This window comes from Rattus rattus, chromosome 7 (assembly GCF_011064425.1).
Source record: "Rattus rattus isolate New Zealand chromosome 7, Rrattus_CSIRO_v1, whole genome shotgun sequence".
Taxonomy (NCBI): domain Eukaryota; kingdom Metazoa; phylum Chordata; class Mammalia; order Rodentia; family Muridae; genus Rattus; species Rattus rattus.
In genome coordinates, this window is record NC_046160.1 from 89,480,531 (window position 1) to 89,505,514 (window position 24,984).

The following is a 24,984-nucleotide window of genomic DNA, read 5'->3' on the forward strand; positions in this document are numbered from 1 at the left end:
CATCCTTTCTTCTTTGGCTTCTTCCCAGCCACAAGCCAGCAGCCTGGCTAGCAGGGGATAAAGCAGGAAGTCTGACAGCTTAAGCTGGCTGCAGGACCCCTAGTGTTTTCCCTCTCCGTGTCCTGGCCTGGTTCCCCAGAAGTCCAAACACACGCACAGAGCCCCATTGTTGCCGCCTTCCCCGGCCCACTGATCCTAATATGGAATGCAGCAGGAAACCCACGATTTCCTGACACTCGGCAAGCTGGAGGAAGCGAGGTGGGGGGAAACTCCATGTAAAAGCCCTTCTCTCCTCCATATTAGCTGTGTGGTGGAAACCCGGGCAGGAGTTATCCAAATCCCACCGTGTCATCAGCCAGGCTGGGGATGGGGAGGGTAGAGTGCGCTCTCACGGACTGCTGAGATTTCTAGACTGCCAGGAAGTCCCAGGAAGTCTGTGGAAGGAGAGTTCCTCAACTCCAGCTCTACTCCAACTCCTCTTCTCCGTTGGGATTGGGAGAAAGGAACGGACCTTTTGCATTCCCTCCTCCCAAGAGTGCGTGGCCTTTCTCTGCAGCATGGTGAGCGGCGGGGCTCGCGTGTGTCTGGGCTGTGCCTGGGAGAGCCGGGCCAGCCACAGTCAGGCCGCCTGAGCTCCAGCCCGGGGTCGGTGCCACCGCTCCATGCACGACAGAAGCCCCAGCAGCTGCTGCGGGAGCCACCAACATGAGCTGCAGAGAGGGGACTGACAGCAGCTGCGGCTGCGGTGGGCGCGATGAAAACAGGATCCTGAAGTGCGTGGTGGTCGGAGACGGCGCGGTGGGGAAGACTTGCCTGCTCATGAGCTACGCCAACGACGCCTTCCCGGAGGAATACGTGCCCACTGTGTTTGACCACTACGCAGGTAGGAAAGTGTGGGGACCAACTCCATCTGGCTGAGCGGCAGGGCTCCAGGCACAGCGTGAGTTCAGAGGGACCTGGCTTTAGCCACATCAGAGACTGATGTGGGCCTGGCAGGTACCAGGTTACTCAGTGAAGAGTGGTGTGGAGATCTCCTGCGGAGATCCAGTCCATCAATTTACATGCTTCCCCTCTTGAAGCAAAGGTGTAATTCTGGGAAAATACCCTCCAAACCTCAGGGCCAGAAATTTCTCTCAACATTTTTGCCTAAACTTTCCTCAACTTTTCACGATGATCATTTTTTTGAAGTGTAGTGTAATCGCAAAATAATCCATTTTTTTTTAAAGCACCACTAGTCACAGGAAAAGTGTTCGACTCTCTAAACTTTTTCTGCTCCTACGTGGTAGTCATGACCAAGAGGCTAATAAAACCAGCCAACAAAACCTTCTTTTTTTCTGGATTACTTGGGGCTTAATTTTTGTACTTTCACTCGTCTGGAATGGTAGATAAGAAGAAAAGTGTCCCAAGCTTTTAAATACTGAGGGGGAAATTCAGTAAAAGGCTACCATGTTTTTAAAAGTAAAAAATCAAATGCAATTAAATCGTTTTCAAGTATGTCCTGAAAAGACAACTTGAAATATCTACTATTTTAAACCATGATCGTCCCGATACTGTACACAACTTAATTCTCCGGTGGGACTTTTAGTATTTGAGCGTTTGAACGTTTGGGGAGGTGTCAGTCAGCGTCGCTCCTTAGCTGTGACCCATTAGCTTCCCCTGTGTGAACTGATGCGGTGCCTTGTGCTCACTGTAGCCTCAGTTTCATAACGTTTTTGAACACTTTGATTGCCAGTGAATTATCAGAGATCTGGGTTCTGGTGAGAGGAAAATTCCTCTCTCCACCTTGGCTTGTGGTCAGGACCAGCCTAAAGGAAGAGGCTCACAGGAAGCTGGACTGAAGCTCTGCTCTATGGCTATGTGAAATCCTCCCTCCATAGGAAGCAGCGATTGTCAGACTCCGGAGGGCTACCCGCTGCCCCCGTCTTCCCTTCCTTTTAAGTGGACATATTTGCAGCCTTGGTATACAGCTGGCAGGGGAGGGATTCATGGCTGGGAAATGGGTCCTTTCCTTAGTAGGTTCTTTCCGTTTGTAGAAATTACCAACAAATTTGAAAGCCTGAGCTTTTCTGAAAATATAGTGAGTTTTTAATGAGAACGGAACGTAGACAAAAACAGGTTTATCTTGAGGGGGGAAGTTTTTGTAAAGTGTAGGACCCCGAGCTTGAAGAAAGGGACTCTAATTCCGGTCCTGAAAACACCATAGCAGAGGTTATCTCTCCTGTGTCTTCTTCATGCTAGACAGAAACGTGGCAAGTACTTTATTTCAGGAACTTTCAAGACAGAACTGAAAACCCACTGAAAGGAAAGGCTTTTAGTGCCTGGGAAACTATGTCTCCAGATACCCATCCTTTGCGTGAGCCGATTGCAGTGGTGTTGGGAAGAAAGACAAAACCATCTTTGGAAATAAAGTTAGCCTATGATGGAAAAAAAAAATTAGAGGTCAAACCAGCTGCACTTTGCTGGCAGTGAGCTACTTTATGTCCCAATCGTGTGCACACAGGCTGGTGTTTGAGCACCAAAACCTCTCAAAGAAGGCTTAATACTTGAGTCTCTCAGGAACTAAACTGTATTATTTTGGCTTCCAAGAAATCACAGCCCGAAACACAGAGCAAGCAGTTCCTCGAACACAGTAGACACTCCTGAACATGGTGACTTCTGTTTATTCTGTGTATGTCTTTCATACATGCTATCTCATGCGTTATCCGTGGGGTAAAGGGGGAAGGCATGAGCCACATTCGCACTGGAGACTCATGAAGTGCTGGTTTCCATCCCAAGGACTCCGCCCTGCTCATACTCGTACTGGCCAAGCATCAGCCCGTGGGCGGCCATCGGGGAGCAGAGCAACTCTAAAATAACCAAACGCCCCCTTTCACATCTGGACCCAGTTTTCCCTTCCCTGGGTCCTACTGACCCACTCTGCTATAACGACAGGAAGCACAGCTGCCGCGTCTTTTGAAAACCGAAGTTGAAGTCAAAGGCAGCCTATGTCCTGAAGAGGGTTCACTAATGACGGTCCATCCCAAGAGAGTATGTGACAGAGTAGGACTAAGTACAGCCATTCCACATAATCTGTCTCTGTCATTTACTCTGTGGCCTTGAGAAAGTTACTCAACCTCGCCGCGCCTCAGTTCTGAAAGGTAAAAGCAAGAAAAGTAAAAAAAAATTGGAATTGTTTTTAAAAGTGAAATGAATTCATATGTGTAAAGTTCTTAGAGCCTGACATGCAATGTCAGATGTGGGAACACATTACATCAAGGTCTATACAATTGCACGCAGTGATTAAATCAAATTAAACTCTTACTAAAAGAGAAGAACTACAACTGGGGAGTGCGGGGAGTATCCTGTCATGAAAATACAGGGCAGGATAAAATTAATTATTATTGTCCTTATGAAAAATAGCCATCATGGAGCTGAGAACCGATGGCCCCGGCTACAATAGTAACGGGATATTAATTTAAGAGGTAAAAATAAAAACATAAGTAATGGCAGGGAAAAAACTGTAAAAAGAAAAGTTGAAGTTGTATTACTCCTAATTTACCTATCCTTCCAAACTACCAGAATCCAAAAGTAGACCGGTATACCAACTCTATAGGTGTTCCTGAACTTTCTGAGGAGGGTCCTTGATCTGTGTCGTCATCTCCAGAAATGTGTTTACATCTCTAGGCACAGCTCCACCCTGTCTTGGTTTATGGGCTTCCTTACTCCCACCCCAACCCCTCTTTGTGCTGAGACTCCTTAAAGGAAGGCCATCTCTTGCCACATCTCACTGGCATCTTGCCCCAGAGACACTTTGATGGCTCGTGACTCTCCTTAAAACGCATCCTTAGCTTAGTTTCTGGAACACTCCCTCCCTTTACTGTTCCACACCCTGGTAATGCTCTCCGTCTCCTCTGTGCCTCCCCCGTCTCCCAGGGATGGAGTGGGAACAGTTCAGGGGTCGGTCCCTTGGTTCGATTCTCTCGTGAGCCTTGGAACCTGGGTGTTAATATCTACCTTCACAGCTTAAGATACCATTGATATACTGCCAATTTCATAGTTATATCCGGCCCTCACAGCCTCAGAACGCTCATCTATATAACTGCACACATCCATTTATGTATCTAATAGGATCTCCAGCCAATGCTTCTTCAAGTGTCCCATCTGCTCTTCCACCTCCCTGCTTCTCCATGTAAGATCACGGCTGGCTTCTTCTGTCAAGTGACTGAGAATAAACACCAGGGTCACCAATGACCCATGCTCGCTTTGATCCCTCCTCTTCCCTCTCCATTCAAACCATCAGTTACTGTCCCTTGTTCATACACATGAGCTCAGCATTCACAATGCCACTGGTCGTGACCCTATCCACACCACCATCTTCTCTCATCCACACTAGCACGGTGGCCTCCCAACTCCCCGCCTCTAAACCTGCCCCCTGTGAGTCTCTCCCCAGCTGGCACAGAACCATCCACAATCCCAGCTCCCCGACCCTTTCCTTCCAAATACACATGTCTCCTTTGCCACAGTACACAAGGTGCTCCATGATTTTGTCTTTGTTTTCTCTCCTCTCATCCTCTAACACTGTTCTTGGTATTTCTACTGTAACCTCAGTAGCCATCTTGCTAGTTCTCATGGAAGACTCCCTAAATACTTGGCATTCACTCTTATTCTGGCCTGACACTCCCTGCCCAGATCTGACATAGTATTAATGGGCCACATAATTTAATCCATGTGTCTGTGCCTGTATGCTTCCAAATTACACACACACACACACACACACACACACACACACACACACAAGAGAGAGAGAGAGAGAGAGAGAGAGAGGCAGAGACAGAGACAGAGTCTGACCTCTTATTCTGCTATCCTTTCTTGGCCATATTTAACACTACATGACATTGTGTGTTTACATGACATTGTGTGTTCACATGACATTGTGTGTTTATTTGCTACCTTCAGCTTCTCAAGGCAGAGCTGGGAACATACTAGACTCTCAGTAGATACTCACTGAGTAAACTGATTCTAAGCACTCGCCATCTTGTTCTCTCCAGCATTCGAGCCATCTCTAGTCCATTAAAGCTGTGGTGAATATTGCCACAGGCACAGTTCTATAGGGGAAGCCTCGCCACACAGGCTCAAGCCTTAGCACCAGATCTTGTACTTGATCCCAGTCGTCAGAAAAAAAAATAAATAAAACTTTGACAATGCTGTTGTGATATGTTTCTTTAAGAATGAACATATGAAACTATTGGCTAGGTATAGTCCATCTTGTAAGGTTTTTTGTTTTTGTTCTATATTCTGTCCAATCATTTCTTCTACTGTAGTTAGAACACAGGAATAATTGTCTTGACCTCAGTGGACATTGTGACAACTATCGAATAGTGTCCCTCTACAGTGTAGAATGTCACCTGATTCCCTCCGTCTGCGTTACACTCAAAGCTAGACTGCATTTGGTGTAACCTACTCAAATAGTTGTACTTCGTATAAACAGAGCATGTTCAAAATTAACCCAAGTTCCACTGAGGGTTAGGGCTTCAGAGCAGGAGCATCAGGATAAAGGAAGAAAGAGTAGATGGTGTTTGTTATGAGGTTCTGTTGGCACTGCTTCCTAGGGCCCTCCAAGGGTTCCTTAAAATCCCCTAGCAGCCTCTGGGCTGTTGAGTTGAGCACACAACAAGAACATATCTTCCTGTTCTTCAGTCTTGTGACCAACCCCTTACTGATAAAATATCCATTAACCTTTCATAGGGCATCAGAATAAAACTTCCATCTGAGTTTGGTTGGATTGTACGCTGTCAGGCAGTGTATGTGGTTTCTACACCGAGGTACCTGTCCGTGTAAACTAAGCCATCTCCAGTTGAAGCACGTCTCCACAGACCTCCACTTCACCGTTTGCATCACTCTCTGTACTGAAATGCATCCCGTCCGCAGGCTCTCTCCCTAACACTCGTCCCAGCTAGGGCTCTGTCATCAGAAGTCATTCTGTTTGGGAAGCCACTTTAAGCCAGTGTTTGCACACCCAGGCTGCCTATGCAGGAAGTTAACACAATTCATGGAAAAGAGGAAAATCCAGTTGCTCTGTCAGCCGCATGAGATATAAAAGGAAGTTGTTTTCACAGAGAACTGAAGTCTGGTTCTAACTTTTTTCCACCAAACTGAATGGCAGTTGGCCCGAGGTGGACTCAGAGGCACCCATAACAGCTGGACCAGTGTGTGGAAGTGAGAGCAAACCCACAGAGGTGAGAGAAACAATAAACTGAGTAAACGCAGAGGGTTAGGCCTACAGAGAGTTTACATAGGGCCCGGAGAGAGCGCGCCATGGTAGGAGCACTTGCCTGTCACTAAGTGTGATCCAGACACTATGAAAATAAAACATAGACTTGTAACATAGTTCTGCCCTGTAGGAAAATCTATTCTGGAATATCCCTTTCACTCTTTATAAAATTCATTTAATAGGTTCGCTAAAGAAAGAATGGGCTCGTTTCGTGGACAGAAAACAAACCTAAAGCAACTTTCACGCGGCTATGAAATAAATCTGGGAACTTTTTTTTATAAACAGATTAAATTAATTATACGAAAGAATATTATTTCCTCGCTTCAGCACAGCCCTTCTATCCTGTTGTTAGTTCTTCTAGTGACCAGCCCCCTCCTACAGCTCTCTAGGGGACCTGACGCAAGTCCCTTCATCAGCATAACCTCAGGTAAAGAAAGAAGAGGTCACTGTGGATACCAAAACATGCTCCTGTCGCCCCAATGGCGTTAGAAATCCCTGTGCCAACCAACAGTGCAAAAATCAAATACATCTTTGATTTCACCCCAAATGACTTACTGGTTCCTTAGGACACTCCTCTTATTAAGTCATGGGTACATGGGTCCTCTCACCAGTTCTCCACTGCCAGAAAAACCCCACCTAGGATTGAAACCGCTCACAGCAGCCTCAAGCTGCAGAGGCGAGCCCAGGTCATTCGACAGAAGTGCACCAACTTCTCCAGCATCCAGCTAAGCCTTGCTCATGGGGTACAAACCCAGCTGGATGTGGTCCCTGCTTTCAGGAGCCTTATAACCCAGCTAGGAAGGCTGGTCCAAACAAATGACTACTTCCTATTTGCTGGGTTATGGGCAGACCATCAAGGGCTGGTAAGCCATTCTGGGGACAGTACAAAGCCATGCAGGCTTTCCAACAGACCAGGGAAGAGAGCAGAGATCAGAGAGTGGCTGGATTTTTTTTTTCAATTTTTTTTATTTTTGTGTCACAGGAAGAGGGGCAAGACACATTGCAGGCACTTGTGCCACTGCGCCTATAAACCACCAGGTTCTAAGTCTCAGATAGAAGTATACATGGTAATTATGACAGGAGAGACGAGAATGGGAGAATTGGTCATCTGGTCCCTCCTAATACAATGACCAGCCTTCAGAAATCCAAAACTCCATTCCCAATAGCCCTGTGTCAAGAATGTGATACACATCTGTCACGTGTGATACACATGTGATGCTTTCTTCTGCACTCTGGGCTACCCTACCTAAGGCTCAATGACAGAAATCACCTGTGTATATCTTCCCTCAGTCCACACTGAGACAGGCAACCAGCTCTCTCAGAGGTAGCTGGAATGGACGTTACACTCGGAAAACCAAACTGTGTTGCCAAGCCAGCAACTTGTGAACTATTCTTCTTAGGAGCAAGCAAGAAAAAAAATAATAAATGAAATAAAAAGAGAAACTTGAATTTGTGGCCAGGGTAACATTAGAACCACCCGCTCTGGGGTCGCAAACTTCATCTGTCATCCATGATGGCCCTACATACCAGTCTTTGCCAGCAAACCTCCAAGGACAGCAGCCAAGCCAGCCCTAGGTGGACAGGCTTTCTATCAGCTGGCTCTGGTCCTACACAACCAGGCTCCCCTTACTGTGCAGGTCAGGAAATGCCCCACAAGTCTGATCACACCACTGTCCACGGAAGCTGAGTTCCAGGTAAACTCCCTGTGGTAGCTTCTACAGCATCATTCATTCATTCATCTCTCCACCTTCTTGAGGGGTCTATAGCAATGGCTATAGTGGTCCAGCCATTGATGCCCTGTTTCTGAGTATGCGCACCTTCTTCCACAAAGGCATAGTGAAGGTGGGAAGCAAACGTAAAATCCTTCAGGAGGATGGGAGCAAAAACCAGAGAGCCTGGCTTGTGTGTCAGTCTTGAGCACAAGTCCCAGATTGTGGAGCTCCGAATCTCTCTGCAAAGAGACAGACCCTCACCTGGCCTACAGATTTACTTTCCCACATTCACATCCATGGTACCTCTTAGCAGAGACCAAACACTTCTCTAAGAATAACACAGTCAGGGTAGATCCCACCATTGATTCAATATGGTCCAACTCCAAGTCACAGAAGATCCTCCCACTCTGAAGTCCACCAACTTCTTATCTGCACCCAGACTTGACAAAAGACAAGGATGTGGTTCATGTATGGTCACTTAGGCTTGGTCCTGGTTCACCATGCAGTCATGGCATTCATTCTCAGTCACACGGTCAATGTCATTTATGTCTCCCCAGGAGAGTGGAAGCACTAACAGTAATCTGAGAGAACACTGGGATGGATATATGGCCACACAATAAGAGCCATATTCTAAAATGGCCAGTGCCGTGATCCAGGCATATTCAAAGTATCTTCAGACATTAATTCATTGCCGCTTCACAATCATCCCATGAGATACTATCGTTTTCTCGGTTTTGCTTATAATAAAATTTAAATATTTTTCTAAGGTTAAAGTTGCATATAAGGGAGTAAGGGGAGACCAAGGAACAGTAAGCAGTATTAATCAATGGGTAGGTTTGTGATACTAACCAAAAGCCACTGTTAAAGTGTGATATGCTAGCCTGCCATAACAAACAGACACCAGTGTTGACATGCGGCAGGGTATCCGTCCCTTGACACTCTTACGTTCCTGGTCCAGCGTTCAAGTCAATAGAGATGCTTTCTTCAATGTGATTACTTAAGGACTCAAGATGCTTCTATTCTGTGACCTTGATGTCCTCTAGGATCCCATAATCATTGACATCAACCAACTCAATAAGGAAGAGTATGGAGCAGCCTAAATCTTTAGAGACACACCCCAGAAGTGACAGACATCATTTCCTATCATTCTCCATGGAAGATAATTAGTCATGTACTGCCCCTCAGTCTAAGGGAGGCTAAGAAAAGCCCCACCTATATCCCAAGAACAAAGAAATGAGCAACCTCTGCTTCTCTCCAGCCACTGAATATTTTTACACACATTTCCTCATACGTAAAACAAACTTAACCTTTTCTCCAAATGGCCCGCCCTGTGGTACACCACTATGCCAGGGTCCAGCCTCAAGGTAATCCATAGCCCTCAACTTAAATGTGATTCTTCATAGAACAGTAATATCCAGTTCTCTAATCTATATGCCATGGTGGAACAGAACTAGAGTGTCCAAAATATTCAAACCCCTTTTCAGACAGAGGAGGTGGGAGACAGTAATAGAATAATGGAACCTAGTAAAAAGCATAAAGAATTTCCAGCATCAGCTGTGAGGAAAGTTCTTGGGAGGACCCTCATAGGAATGGCTAAGAGAACCAGTGACTATCATTCTTAACTTCCCTGACCTGGACTTGCCTAAACGTTCTTCTTCATGGTTCATCACGGCCCACATCTAAACTTAACCTTGTAAGATATAACTTTCTTGTACGGGGTTGGGAGAGGCAGCCTGCAACATTTCTCAGCTGACTTCTTGACTGTGTACCTGGAATGCTCCGTTGCTTTTATTCTAAGCACGAACATGTTAAATACCAAGGCTTCTGGTAAGTTCCTGAGCCAGTCCTCATGCTAGGACCAAAGTGTCTTCACTAGACATACCCATTAAGTATGCTTTATTCGTGTGCTTCTCTTGCTGTCAGATGAGCAATAGCTTCTGGGGCCATGGAATGTAGCTTAGCCAGGAGGTGACATGGGATTTTATCTATGGTTTAGAGAAAAATCTGATTTAGTAAAAGTTCCATGAACATCTGCTGCTCAGATTTTTTTTTTTGATCTTTCCGCTTTTTTTTTTTTATTAACTTGAGTATTTCTTTTTTACATTTCGAATGTTATTCCCTTTCCCGGTTTCCGGGCAAACATTGCCCTAGTCCCCCCCCCCCCCCCTTTTTATGGGTGTTCCCCTCCCCCTCCTCCCCCCCTTGACGCCCCCCCCCCAACCATATAGTTCACTCGGGGGTCCGGCCTAGCAGGACCCAGGGCTTCCCTTCCACTGGTGCTCTTACTAGGATATTCATTGCTACCTATGAGGTCAGAGTCCAGGGTCAGTCCATGTATAGTCTTTAGGTAGTGGCTTAGTCCCTGGAAGCTCTGGTTGCTTGGCATTGTTGTACATATGGGGTCTCAAGCCCCTTCAAGCTCTTCCAGTTCATTCTCTGATTCCTTCAACGGGGGTCCCGTTCTCAGTTCAGTGGTTTGCTGCTGGCATTCGCCTCTGTATTTGCTGTATTCTGGCTGTGTCTCTCAGGATCGATCTACATCCGGCTCCTGTCGGTCTGCACTTCTTTGCTTCATCCATTTTGTCTAATTGGGTGGCTCTATATGTATGGGCCACATGTGGGGCAGGCTCTGAATGGGTGTTCCTTCAGTCTCTGTTTTAATCTTTGCCTCTCTCTTCCCTGCCAAGGGTATTCTTGTTCCCCTTTTAAAGAAGGGTGAAGCCTTCACATTTTGATCATCCGTCTTGAGTTTCATTTGTTCTAGCAACTAGGGTAATTCAAGCATTTGGGCTAATAGCCACTTATCAGTGAGTGCATACCATGTATGTCTTTCTGTGATTGGGTTAGCTCACTCCAGAATGATATTTTCCAGTTCCAACCATTTGCCTCTGAATTTCATAAACTGGTTGTTTTGATAGCTGAGTAATATTCCATTGTGTAGATGTACCACATTTTCTGTATCCATTCCTCTGTTGAAGGGCATCTGGGTTCTTTCCAGCTTCTGGCTATTATAAATAAGGCTGCGATGAACATAGTGGAGCACGTGTCTTTTTTATATGTTGGGGCATCTTTTGGGTATATGCCCAAGAGAGGTATAGCTGGATCCTCAGGCAGTTCAATGTCCAATTTTCTGAGAAACCTCAGACTGATTTCCAGAATGGTTGTACCAGTCTGCAACCCCACCAACAATGGAGGAGTGTTCCTCTTTCTCCACATCCTCGCCAGCATTTGCTGTCACCTGAGTTTTTGATCTTAGCCATTCTCACTGGTGTGAGGTGAAATCTCAGGGTTGTTTTGATTTGCATTTCCCTGATGACTAAAGATGTTGAACATTTCTTTAGGGTGTTTCTCAGCCATTCGGCATTCCTCAGCTGTGAATTCTTTGTTTAGCTCTGAACCCCATTTTTAATAGGGTTATTTGTCTCCCTCATGGTCTAACTTTTGAGTTCTTTGTATATTTTGGATATAAGGCCTCTATCTGTTGTAGGATTGGTAAAGACCTTGTCTATGGTCAGATTTTTTTTAATATACCTATTCATTGAGGCCCACATGGGGCAGAGTGTTCATGTGAAGGTGAGAAGACAACTTTTGGGAGTCAGTTCTCTCCTTCCACCTGAGGATCCCAGGGATCAGACCCAGGCCATCAGACTTGACCTCATGGGGCAGAGGCATCCTACAGCCCAACATTCTTTTTAAATTGAAAACGAATCTTTTTACCTCTTTAAGGTCATTAACGTGTTTCTCTAAATTTCTATTTTTAAAAAAAATTAAGTTCTCCTCTCTCTCTCTCTCTCTCTCTCTCTCTCTCTCTCTCTCTCTGTATGTGTGAGTGTGTGAGTGTATGTAAGTGTGTGAGTGTGTGTGTGAGTGTGTGTATAAGTGAGTGTGTGTATGAGTGTGTGTGAGTGTGTGTGCAAGTGTATGTATGTGTATGAATGCGTATGTGGGTGTGTGAGTGTGTGAGTGTGTGTGTGTGAGTGTGTGTGTGTGTGTGTGTGTGTGCATGTGTACCCATGTATAAAAAGGCCAAAGGTTGATATAGATATCTTCCCCAGTCACTTTTTACCTTATGTTAAGAGTTTCTCACAGAAACTGCAGCTCATCAATGGGCTAGACTGGCTCCAGGGATCTCTGCCTGTCTCTGGCCCTCCCAGGGCTAAAAGTTACAGACACGTGCCACTGTGCCCGTGGTTCCGGGCATCCGAACTCAGTCCTCATGCTTGCACGCCAGGCCTGTCCTTCAGCAGCAGCCTCGCTCCTCAAGCTTACGCAATTCCTCAAGTTCAGTAAACCTTTCTTTATACCAATGAAGATGCCTACAATTCAAGTCAGAAGTAACAATGTTATAATCAACCATCAGTCAATAAAGCAATTTACAAGTAAATACACATACAATGTCCTGACCTGGGAGTTTCTATCAGATTGTGTGAAGGGTAGGGGGCCTTTAGAGCTTCTTGGGAACAGCTAGAAAACTCTGAAATTGTGACCTCAAGAAAGAGAATTGTATCCAAGGTTGAGACAAACAGAGACCTTGAGGGGCAGGGGGCGAGGACGATCACAGAAATGCTGGGAAATGCCTTGTAAAAAACGAGGTAGAGAAGGCTCTGAGAGTGGGAGCAGAGACTGGTAGGGGTCAGAACTCAAACAACTGGAGCATAGCCATGTGCCAGCTGCTGGGAAACCTGGCGCTTGGGTGCAATCCACAAACTGCCCAACCATGTATTCTTTTCCCTGAGGCTGCTCCCCATAGACCAAATAAGTAGGGGGACTCTGAGGCCTTTGGGGGTCACTGAGGGGAGTTAGTGAACAACTCCCATGGGAAGAAGTAAGGGAAAGTGCCCGGGTCCGGGGGTGGTTCGGATGCAGCTCCATCTTGGAAGGGATTCTTGTTGTTCCCCATCCATGCAGCCCTGTGATTGTGAAAGAGCAAACACCTGTTTCCCAGCTGCAAACCCCGCTGTCCTGCTTCATGCTTTGACCTAACATTTGGGGGATAGCAGGGTGGAAAACCTCCTCCGGAACTATTTCTCTGAGTCCAGATGTCCTCTGAAGAAGACAGAATTGGAAAGAGAACGTGTGTAAATTGTGGGAGGGCAGGAGTTCTCTTACTGGAACTCCCTGTCCTTATCAGGACAGCCCAGTTGACAGACAATCCTGCTGAGGCAATCAGCCTAACCCCTGCTCAATCCTCCACAAGTGACTCAATCCTCAAAGGACGATCTTATGGCTAGAGAACACAGTCCTGACCCAAGCAGAACACTCCATGGATGAAACAGACACTTACCGCCACAGTTCAGGAATGAAATAACAATTTGGCAATATTGAATTGTAAAGTATTTCCTGGGGTCAAACCCGGCATTGCCTTTGCTGTCATGTCTGAAGGTTATAGCTTAGGCAGTAGGGGTCCTTAGTCTGTGGGCAAGAAAACTGAGGCTCTCAGGGCTGGGATTTAGCTCAGTGGTAGGCGCTTACCCTAGGAAGTGCAAGGCCCTGGGTTCGGTCCCCAGCTCCGGAAAAAAAAAAGAACCAAAAAAAAAAAAAAAAAAAAAAAAAAAAAAAAAAAAAAAAAACTGAGGCTCAAAGAGAAATCATTCGTCCCACATCATGTGGCTAGGGAATGGCAGAATTAGGATTCAGATCTCTACCTTCTCAACAAGGCACAGCACCCCGATTGGTTGTATTAATCCGTCTGTTTACCCCTGGGCTTTTATATCATTTTTTCCTCTTTTCTATCACCAGCCTCTTGTTGTAGAAGACAGACCTACAGGAGGCTGGCTTCTTTCTGCTCTGTTTGTTCTTATATTCCCAGAGCCTGGGAATGAAGGTGAATCTTAGTGAGCGACATCCTAACCTAACCCATACACTTCACTCGATGTACCACCCTGTGTGATCAGTCAAAATAGTCTTCTATATTGACCTTATCCTATCACTGCACACCCTGAGAGGATATACCCTAACTATCCTGAACACAAAAAGAATAGCTTTTAAAAAAAAGTTTTCTAGGGATGGGGGCGCGAGGGGATGGAAAATGGTTTGTTCCGGTCAGACTTCAAACTTGGGAATTCTGAGTGCTTTACCTAGGCATGAGATGGCTTTCCAGGCTGTGTGAAGGCTTGGTTTTCACCTCTGTTCTTCTGATACTATATCCTAAAGGGGTGGGTGGAAAGGCAACTGGGCTTGTTAAACAATGTGGCGTATAACTTTTTCAAACCAGGAGGCTAATTAAGAAGAAACATAAGAAGCAATTTTCTCCTTAAGCTGCAGCATGGGTAAGCCTCCTGAGAACTGTGAACCAGGCTTAGAAAATGCAGCTCCTCATTTGGTAAAAGTGTAACAGTTTCCAGCCCCTGTGCTTGCAAGGCAGGAGATGGAGCCAGGGCCTCTCATCTACTCAAACCACGGGGCAAGCAATCTGCACTTGTCAAAGCAAGAGTTGCGAAGAGAAAAGAGGCTGCGCTCTCTCCTCATGCTCTCTCCCTCTGCTCATATTGGATCAGCTCACTTTAAGAATCCTAAATGCTTCTTTGCTCCAACAAAATGAATTCCATGTGATATTTGCAACAGTTCAAATTGGTAAATAAGAGGCTTAAGGCTTTAAAAGGGTAAACATGTTTGACTCTTCTAAAGAGAGTGGGTGCTAGCTTGCCGGGTGTCATGCTTGACCTTTGCTCCAGGAGCCCCACACCATTATTCTACTGTCTGTCCCTTCGGAGTGCTGACACCAGACTCCTTCTTTTTGATAAGTCGCATCAGGCTGCAGATCAGAGTTATTTCCTCTCTGGAGGTCAACGACAGTTGAGAAACACCTCATTACCACCCTCAGCCTAACAGTTCTTCCTGTACTTGATGACTGGGACAATCTCATCCTTGTTATCATAAAATAGCCAGTTTTTTCAGTCCCGCTCATACCTGACCTATTCTTTCCCCCTTTTCTGATGAGAAGTATCTCACAAATTTACTTCAGATCAATCGTAACAATATGCACTTCAGAGACACAACCTCAAAGAATAGCTATGCAACATTTTTAGCAGGAGTAGGAATCTTGTCAGCGTGGTTAGGTACAGCTCTAACAAGATGGATAAGCCTGGACCAAATCATCCCCACCACCATCACCATCATCACCATCACCATCACCATCACCATCACCACCACCAACAACAACACTATCACCACCACCACCATCACCATCATCACTCTCACCATCACCACCAACACCACTATCACCATCATCACCACCACCATCACCACCACCACTATCACTATCATCATCACCACCACCACCACCATCATCATCATCATACGTATGGGTGTTTTGCTTGGATGTATGTCTATGCACCACATGCATACCTAGTGCAAACAAAAGGCAAAGCAGGCATCAGACCTCCTGAAGCTAGAATTATATACAGTTGTGCTGGCAATCAAACCCAGGTACTCTGGAAGGACAGTGCTAAACCTCTCCACAGCCCCCCAAATAATCTTTCAGATTACACCTGTCATTTACTTCCACCCCTTGTCACTCAGATTGATCACTCAGGTTAACAAATCAGAGAGCTGCAGTCATCAGGATGAGAGCGGTGTCTTTTCCCCAACAGCCTAACAAATATCAACACAATTAGCCCCAAATTTATCCACACTGTAAGGTCATGTTAAGGCTTAGCAAAAGACAAGATTTATTCGGATCTTAAAATGAATGTAATTGTGAGTTTCCCCAGCAACTCAAGCAGCCATACAAGACATACTGGAATGACTACCTGATAACAGTGTTCTAGGCTGGTGTTAAAGATGGCTTGGTTGCTCTGGTCACCACGCATCTCAAACCTGATTGCTCTGTCACTTCATCAGGTACTCTGATCTGACTAGGATTCGGTATACAGTGTACATAGACTGCGATTGTCTATTTGACAGGCTCTAAAATCACTTAGGAGGAGAGTCTCTGAACAAGCCTGGGAAGGATTAATTAAGGTAGGAAGGCCCACATTCACTGTGACTGCACAAGCCAGGTTCCTGAAATAAATCAAAAGGGGGAAAGAAAGCTGGAGCCTCGCGTTTGTCACTCTTGCTTCCTGAGTGTGTGTACAATGTGACCAGCTGCTCCAAGCTCCTACCTCAGTGACTTCCCTACCATGATGGGTTGCACTCTCAAACTGTGAACTAAAGTCAACACTTTCTCCCTTAAGTTCTTTTGCTTGGGGCAACAGAAAAAGTAACAAGACAGATCCAAGCGCAGAGTATTGGCAGATCACAAATGTGCCTTGCAGATACTACATCCCTACATCTGTACCTTATCATCTTTTTAAGGGTAGTTATCCTGCTCAGCAATTTTAACATTCACTCCAAGTGGAATTCCAGTTTCATAAATTCACTCTTTACCCAGGTATGTTGTGTGTCAAGACTTTTCCTGGGGAGATGTGACATACCTTAGATAGGATCCCAGGACAGACCAAAGTACAGATACCACCACACTCCAACTTGGTGAACCAATGAGATTTACCGGAATTGTTTACAGGAGCAGAAATGACTCAAAGATAGCTACATCACCAGAGCCCACCCTCTAGAGACAGGCCATAAAAGCTGGAAACTTGAAGCCTGCACTGCAGTCTGCAGACAGCTCAAGAGATAGGACAGTGTTTTTCAAAGTGATTCCAAGCCTCTCCCAGGCAACTTGCCTGGTTTCTGTTTCTTTCATGCAGCTGGTCAGGTCTCAGCTTAGCATGTCTGAAAATGACTGTTATCAGTCTTTATTGCTTACTCTGGTGAAGGCGGGAAGTTGGAGGCATGGATCTAATTACTCTAGTCAGTTTCAGGGACTTCCTGAAGCTATTTTGAGTTGTTTACTATCTACTCACAGGGCTTCTCTGTAGGAAACTGTTATACAATACTTTTCCTCATCCCCTGACTCTTTTTCTTTCCACGCCCTCTTTGGCAATGATCCCTAAGCTTTGGAGGGGGAGACTAAAGCTGTCCATCTGCGGCTAAGAATTAGGCCACTGCGCCACAGCATCACTGTGCCTAGGCAGCCACTTATCCTCCTGAGCATTAGCCGTGGTTGTGAGTTGAGGCTGACCACAGTGCTCACCTATAGCAGTCAACACACATTTTAAATGCGGTCTGAACAGACACACCACATGCATCTAGCAAAACCATAGAACTTGCTTCCCACTGGGACCTGTGACTTCCCCAGTCTCAAGTTCTTATTCTGGTTCACAGGACCATATATGAACTCCCCACTGTGAAACAGACCTTAAGCACAATAAAAAGGCTGTTGGTTTTACCCATCATAGCCGAGCCACTTTTGCAAAAGCAGACATATCCTGCCTGGCCAGACCCATCAGTATTTTAACACTCAGGGTCGTCCATGGTACCTCTCTACATTCCTCCACATCTGGTAAATGCAGTGGGCCTGACTTAATCCATCCAGACCTACTCAGGGCCAAGGGAAAGCATGGTCCTGTTCTCTGACAGAACTGCGCCTTGGGTCAAAGTGGGCCTGGGGGTGGCGGTGTGCCTGTAGGAGTAGCTGTTGCCTCTCCACCCACCATACCTGGCTGAGGGGAAGTTCCTGGAGGGAAAGCTATCCTCCTGAGTCTCAATGATAGAAACAAGCCTGGGGAGCCCACAAAAGACCATGGGTCATTTTGGACCCTGCCACACCGTCAACTAACTTTAAGAGAAATAGTACCCACAGCTAAAAAGAAATCTATTAGTACTGGGCCCATTTCCAGATGTGAGTGACTTCCCAAATGCAAATGGATGCTCAAGAGCTAGCTCTTAAAATAACTGAGGGACCACAGAGGCTATGGCACAGATCTATCCACGCACCGCTCTTGGTACAGCCGTATGATTGGAAGCTTTCCTCGTCATCAGAAGCTGACAAAGTCATCAGAGTTTTTCTTTGGGGTGTCATTGCTGCCTCGGTTTCCCCAACACTTACCATCTCACGAACACTTTAGAAACTGGTTTCCTGAGAAATAAGGAAGAAGTTCTGTTGATCCTTGGCTCCAATTTAAAAGCCCAAATCTGGATACTCCCTCGAGCCCTGCAATAACTCAGGGCTGGGAGGAGCATGAAATACAGCATTCTGCAGATGGGAAGGATCTGCCCACAGAATGACCCCATTTTTTTCCCTGAAAAGAGCTGACTGAACAACAGCAAAGATGTTGCCATTTTTCTTTTTCTTTGCAGATTGTCAACTTAACTTCCAAATAAAGCTTCTCACTCAAAAGAATTTAATTTATATGTTTTTTTTCTCCTCCCGGTTTGCTTTGGTTTTGAGACTGGCTCTTTGTATAAGGCTTTGGCCAGCAATCCTCATGCCTGGGCTTCCAGAGTGCCAGAGTTGCAATTATAAACATGCACCGACATGCCCGGGTTGGTCTTGAACTCTGATCCTCCTGCCTGTGGAATGCTAGGTATAGGGTTGAAGCTAGGATTAGGGTTGAAGGTATACACAGTCACACTTTGTCTCCTCCATAGTTTCTGAAAAACTGTATTTGTTTTCCTTGATTCTTTTAGTTTATGCTCTCTCTCTCTCTACCCCCTCTCTCTCCCTCCCTCCCTCCCTCATCTAAGCACCCCCCGTGTGTCTGTGTCTGTGTGTGTCTCTCTCTCTCTCTCTCTCTCTCTCTCTCTCTCTCTCTGTGTCTCTCTCTCTCTCTCTCTCTCTCTCTCTCTCTCTCTCTCTCTCTCTCTCTCGTGTGTGTGTGTGTGTGTGTGTGTGTGTGTGTGTGTGTGTGTGTGTGTGTGTTTTTCAAGACAGGGTTTCTCTGTATAGCCCAGCTGTCATAGAACCCGCTCTGTAGAACTCACAGAGATCCAACTGCCTCTGCCTCCCAAATGCTGGGATTAAAGGCCTGCGCCACTACTGCTCAACCTGATGCCATCTTTAAAAGGGAGCTCTTCCACTCCTTCCTTGAAAGTTTCAGAACTTTCTGATTTGCGCGTGAAGACTTTTTCTGTCCCTGTCGTGCCTCTTACTGGTGAGTTCACACAAAGGAGATTTCCTCTGCCAAGAAAAAGATAGAGAGCAACATGTATGCTGTATCCACTTAAGAGCAGCTCCTGATCTGCCGGATTTCATGCTAATACTATTTAAATTTGATCCTTTATCAAGGAAAAGGGAACTCCAGATATATTTTAATGGTATCCATGAGGAGGACAGAAATTCGGTTATGGAAATGACACCATGATGTGAGGGGAATGAGGAGAAGCAGATTTCTTCTTTGGTGAATTCAAGAGAAATAGCATGACTTTTTCCTGGAGAAATGTCAATCAAATGTACGGGAAAGAAAATTAAGTAAACATGTTCTCTGTGATTATTCAAGAGCAGAGTTCTTCCAGCCCCACACCCATGGCACTTTCCCACTAAATCCTTTAGGTGGCACTCAAACCTGTGAGCACTCAGGAGGTACAAGTAGTTCAAGGCCTGCCTGAGCCACATACAAAGAGCCAGCTTTAAAAAAACAACAAAATCATTTATAATCCTTACCGGCTTCTATTGGTTCCCAAACTCCTGCTCTTGTCTAAGAAACAAGATTCTATATATACCTTCCAAAAGCCATACACAAAGTTCATGTTGTTGGAAGCCCAATTTCCTTGTCCAAGAGAAGTGCTTCAGAAAGCAGGATCTGCCTAGAGAACCTGGTCTGTCACACAGTGGGAACTAGGGGAACAGGTGTTCTTATAAAACATCCAACGGTTCTCTGGAGCATAATGGATGCCATTTTAATTTGGCTTCCAAATTCCTTCCTCTTTTATACATACTATCCGTCAGTGGCTAAAAACTGCAGATTCAAAAGTAAAACAAATACTTATCAACAAACTCCATCTTAAGATCTACACTGGTGTACTGAGACCTTTTATGCTTTTTAAATTTGCTTTATTAATTTCAAATTATGAAAAGGATCTTTTTTCTAAACTGGGTTAAATTGCCATGCTGATAGGAATGTTGAGAATTCAATGCAACGATTAAACAATGTTTATGTAGAGACCGTTAAGTGGAAACACCAAAAGTTTACAGAAAATATACCCCACTAAATACAAGCTTGTAAAACAGAGGCCATTTTATGAGCTCAGAGAAAACCTTAGATTTAATGGTATGAGGCAAAAGTCATAATGATTGTCAGGTTCCGGGTTCGGAAACACATGTAAGGCCTCATCTGTTGCTCCTTAGTCTTTCTCTTGGCTTCCGGCACCTGCCGTACAAATCTCCCAACATCCTCTCCCCCTTCACCGTGATCAACATGTCTATTAGGTATGGCCCATAGAAAGTTAGGCACAAATCACCTGACGACTCCTGACATTTTCCCCAGGCTTCCTGTTTTCAACCTCTTCCAGATGCTGGGATTCTTCCTCACTTTGTTTGGATGCTTTCCCACCTTTTGGGGTTTTTTGTTTGTTTGTTTGTTTGTTTGTTTGTTTGTTTGTTTGTTTTGTTGTTGTTGTTGTTTGTTTCTTTTGTTCTTGCCTTTTCTTTCTCCACAATGAGATCCAGTATGACTTGTTGACTTTGGACGTCATTACTCCTGGGCCTATCCTTGCCTTCTCCTCTTCCTAGCGATGCTCACCACCAGGTGCGTCTCGAAGCTTCTGGTCCTCAGACCTGCTCCCCTCCTCCTCCTCCTCTTCCTACTTTCCCCTGCCCAGGTACATGCACTCTATACCACCAGAACAGGTGCCTCCCTTAGAGATGGCGGGCTACAGAGCAGGACTGAAACTCTTGACACAGTAAGATTCCCCCCCTAGTCTTCTAAGCCCCCTTTTCTGCTGCCCTCAGCTACCGGCACATTCTTCACATGGCAGCTTTTCCGCCCTCTGCAGGCTATCCCGCCAATAGGCAAGGCCTTTCCACAGCCACGCGCTGTGTCTTTGGCACTTGGTAACGTCTTTACTATCGTTCTCTCGGCACCGTTTTAGGGGTAGATGGGGTCATTCTCTTGATTATATTTCTGACGCCAGAAGACTGGTGAAAAAGAATACAGCACGTCCTCTCCTGTCAGGAATGTAGCAGATATCCTGGCGATGAGGACTGTATTGTGCTGTTCCCATAGACGTGGCCAGAAACGTTATCCTAATCTCAGGAACGATGGAGCCAACCAAGGCAGCACGCACCTAACTACAGTTTTTGTTATTTAGGAGACTGGGACAGGAGAATGGCTTGAGCTCTTAAGTTTTAAGTCAGCCTGGCTAATATAGTTCAAAAATAAGTCTTGATATAAAGCTGTAGATTGAATTAGAAGGTTCCCAGTGATATTGGTACACAGTTTAGGGTGACGGCATCTCCCTTCCAAGAATCTGACCCTGGCATGAGTGATCTCAGTCCATAATGAAACCAGCCTGTTCTTCTGATGACCGTGAGTCCGAGAGAACAAAGGCAGGAGAATGCTCATGGACACTAAGTTCACCCTTGGGCTTATCTTCCTGCCATCTCAGGTAGAAATTATCTGCATTCTTCATTCTAAGGGCTCTTCCTCCATACTCTGAGCTCTCTGGTGGCTGCAGGTGAAAAACCGGAAATGAAAATCAGCCAATGGATTATTGATTCTGGCAGGACCTACTGACCTCATTATGATTAGGACTCCACCTACCTTCTCTTCATTAAATCCCCCATGGACAGAGTATGAATCTTTATGAATGTTGTGAATAACATTCCTCTTCTCTCCATCCAACCTCTCAATGTATGCCTGATGTATTTAGAGATTGCCTGACTCTTCTCTAGTCTCAAGTGAGCTACAAAGCTACCCTGGGGTGGGGGCTCATCTAGTAAGTTTGTGATTTCCAGTCTTTCCACCCCCAAAATCCAGTATTCCCTATCTTTTCTTTACAAGGAGATGGCTACCTTGGAAGTTTCATAGAAAAGTTCTGAACGACTTATAACTTAAAACTATCTCACAGTTTATTTGTTTTCAACATGAATACCCCAGCCCCGAACTTTCAGGACACCAAAGTAAATACAGTTCACTTTGCTGTTGTTCCTCACTGAGTGTGTGAGGGTGTTGGTGGGAGAGGATGCTTGGACAAGAAGAAAGAAGGGAGCCAAGAAAGAGACTGAGACAAAAAGAGGTGGGGACAAGGGAGCTGCAACTTTCAGTGAGACAAGGAGTACATCAGCATCTTCTCCAAGCATGGACAGTATCCCTGCAAACGCTGCCTTTCCAGGTTAGGACTCAGCCTCCTTAAAAGGAGACCATGGTGTGCTTTAGTTCTGAGGAAAGGATATTGCTCATAAACGTTCTTTAAAAGTCTGTATAGTCCTCCATAGTCCAGTTTCTCTCAACACTGAGAGCCTCTAAAAACATTCTGTTGAGCTTATTACCATAACAGTCTCTAGTATAGTTTTGCATTGAAATCAAGCATCTAGCAAGTTATCTATCTCCATTGACAAAACAGGACCTCAGAGGTCACTGACCATCTATCTGTGTTAGCCAAGTGTCCCCCACAAATCACAGATGACAGACTGTACGTGGAAGTGTTTGATGTGTTTCAAAACATCACCAGATATTATTGTTTTTTATTGCAAAATAAATCACTTTATTTATTAAATGTGCCAGAAGCGTGGAATGGCATAATGTATAATTAACTTCAAGCTACAGCCAAATCATGAAACTGAGGGCACCCTCTCCCCTACATGTCTAAGAACGTAGTTCATCTTCCGTGTTCTTTCGCAAATGCATAGCAATATGGACATAGACCAGAAGGTTGCTGCTACAACGCTGCCACTTTTACAGCAGTCTTCTTGCGCCTTTTATGGGTAGAAATACCTTAGAGCTGTTGGCATTAACTCAGGAGCAGGGGAAGCAGGAATTCCCACAACAAATGTCGCCCAGCCTCAGCACCAACAATCATTTCTAGTCAGTCATGTAAATCCATTTTCATGACCTTAAAAAGACTCACAATAGAATATTTGGATATTAAAATACTCTATTCTAAAGACACGATTGCAATTGTACTATTTACTGCTGATACTATCCCTCAAGCATTTTACTGCCTCATGGCAGAGTTGGGGACTGGGGTGATTAGCATGTACAGGACTCCGAGAGCCTCAGAGCGCTTCAGACAAGGAGAACAAAATGAGCAAAGCTCTAGGTTGAGTCTCTTTCAAGCACAGAGCGTCTATAACGTATTCCCTCTTATCTGTGAAGGACTGGTTCTGAGCCATCGGTGCCTAAAACTACAGATAATACAAACCTGTAATAGCTACGTCTTTTTCTATAAAAACACGCCAATGGTGAAGTTTAATTTATAAATACACACACGATGACAAGAATAACTGCAGTAACAGGTGGCACAGTCTCTCTTCTCTCTCTGTACATGTCTTATCACGAGGTTCTCATCCTGGTGATAACTCAAGATGAGAAGAATGTGTATGATAAGATGAAATAAAATAAGTGACATGGGCATTATGATGACTGTGTTTGGCCATAACTTAAAGGTTAGAAAGAGCTGAAACATTATGAGAGTGAACCTCACACTGAGATAACTCCTGAGAAGTTTATGAGAGGGTCATACATGTAGGCTTGGGTTTTACAAAATCTACTTTAATTATGGTTCTTTAACACTTCAACCTCCTTCTAGCCCACCACCCACCAGAGGCAAGGGAAAAGAAAATAGGTTAATAGGAAATAAGGGTTGTGGACCTGTTTAGAAATAGTTCTTTGGGGCAGTTCCAATCTCTGCTGTCAACAGTCTGGTCCCCTAGCAAAACACCGAACACAAATAGCAGGAGTGGCTCCACCCAGGAGAAACAGTGAGGCTCCGCCAATCAACGTGAGTCCATGGAAGCAGCAAGAAGCAGCTGGAATACTACCAGAAGTTCTTTGGTGCATTTCCATGAAGTCATGACACGCAAGGATCAGCAGAGAGAGCCAGGAGAACCATTGGAAGAATGTCATCACCAAAGACCGGACTCGGCGAAGCCTAACAAGAACCAGCAAAGAGTTGCAAGGTGAACCAATGCCCTCTCACGAGTCTGCTCCAGCCAAATATCACACGACCTTTCACCTGGCAGATTCCAGAAAAAACACCACGTGTCTATTCTCAGCAAAACATCCTTTTATATGCCTGCTTCAGCAAAACATCCTCTCAGAAGATAGTTTCCAGAAAGACATCACGTGAAACAACTGAGTCTCCAAAGAAACCAGAAGTTTCCACTTCAAACATATACAGCATGGACACATGTTCCTTGAAGACTGACCACAACCAAACCCAAAACTGTGATGGTGTTCAGAGGCTACTGACTATGGCTGGGGGTTAATATGAGGATCTCAGAATGAGGGTCTGGGCTAACACTGAACAAAATTCAGAAGCCATAGAATGAGCCAGGTATTGGTGTCACACACCTATAGTCCCTGCGCTAAGAAAGCAAAGGTAGAGGGGTCAGAGTCTGGAGCCAACCCGAGCTACATAGGAAGTTACAGGACAGTCTTGGCTAGAAATTGAGACCCTGTCTCAAACCAAACCAAAATTAGATTGATAGATGCATGATAGGTGGTTGGATGGATGGATTCCAGGGGTGAAGGACACATCTGGTAGAGAAAAGAACTATATCCAATTAACATAAAGGATTTCAGAAAAAAGATTAATCTCTCAAATATCCACAGCTTCCATAGACATGGGGAGAATGATGCAGACATTTGCTGGAATATGTGAGTCTCTGTAACAGCTAGAAAACAAGCCTTTTATTTTCTTAGTAACCAGTTACTAATAGCTTATACAGAGAACTTCATTTCCTAATGCCATCACCAACACTTAGAAGAAACTACCACACATGCAAAGATGTCAGAAGAAGCAAGTGGGGACGGAGCAGCAAGATGGCTTGGCGGGTAGAGGTGCCCATCACCAAGTCTGACAGCGTGACTTCTATCCCTAAGACCCACGTGATGGAAGGAGAGAAGCAACTCCTGCAAAGTCTTCTGACATCCACACATGCAGTCCATACACACAAATGCCAAATTAAATAAACAAATGTAAAACTGCAATTCAAAACTAAGCAAATCACAGTTGTTTCCTAAATGCATTACCCGATGA

The 24,984-nt window shown here is 45.1% G+C and overlaps 1 protein-coding gene and 1 pseudogene across 1 annotated transcript in view; one reads left to right on the plus strand and one right to left on the minus strand.

Annotated features, from left to right (window-relative positions):
* Positions 1-252: 252 nt before the first annotated feature.
* Rhoj (ras homolog family member J) overlaps positions 253-24,984 on the plus strand; it is an 85,212-nt gene continuing 60,480 nt past the window's right edge. Inside the window, exon 1 of the mRNA XM_032907945.1 lies at positions 253-883. Within this exon, the coding sequence (XP_032763836.1) occupies positions 706-883 (178 nt within the window). The 5' untranslated portion in view covers positions 253-705. The remainder of the gene's footprint in view (positions 884-24,984) is intronic.
* On the minus strand, positions 20,023-21,524 carry LOC116905567 (annotated as a pseudogene).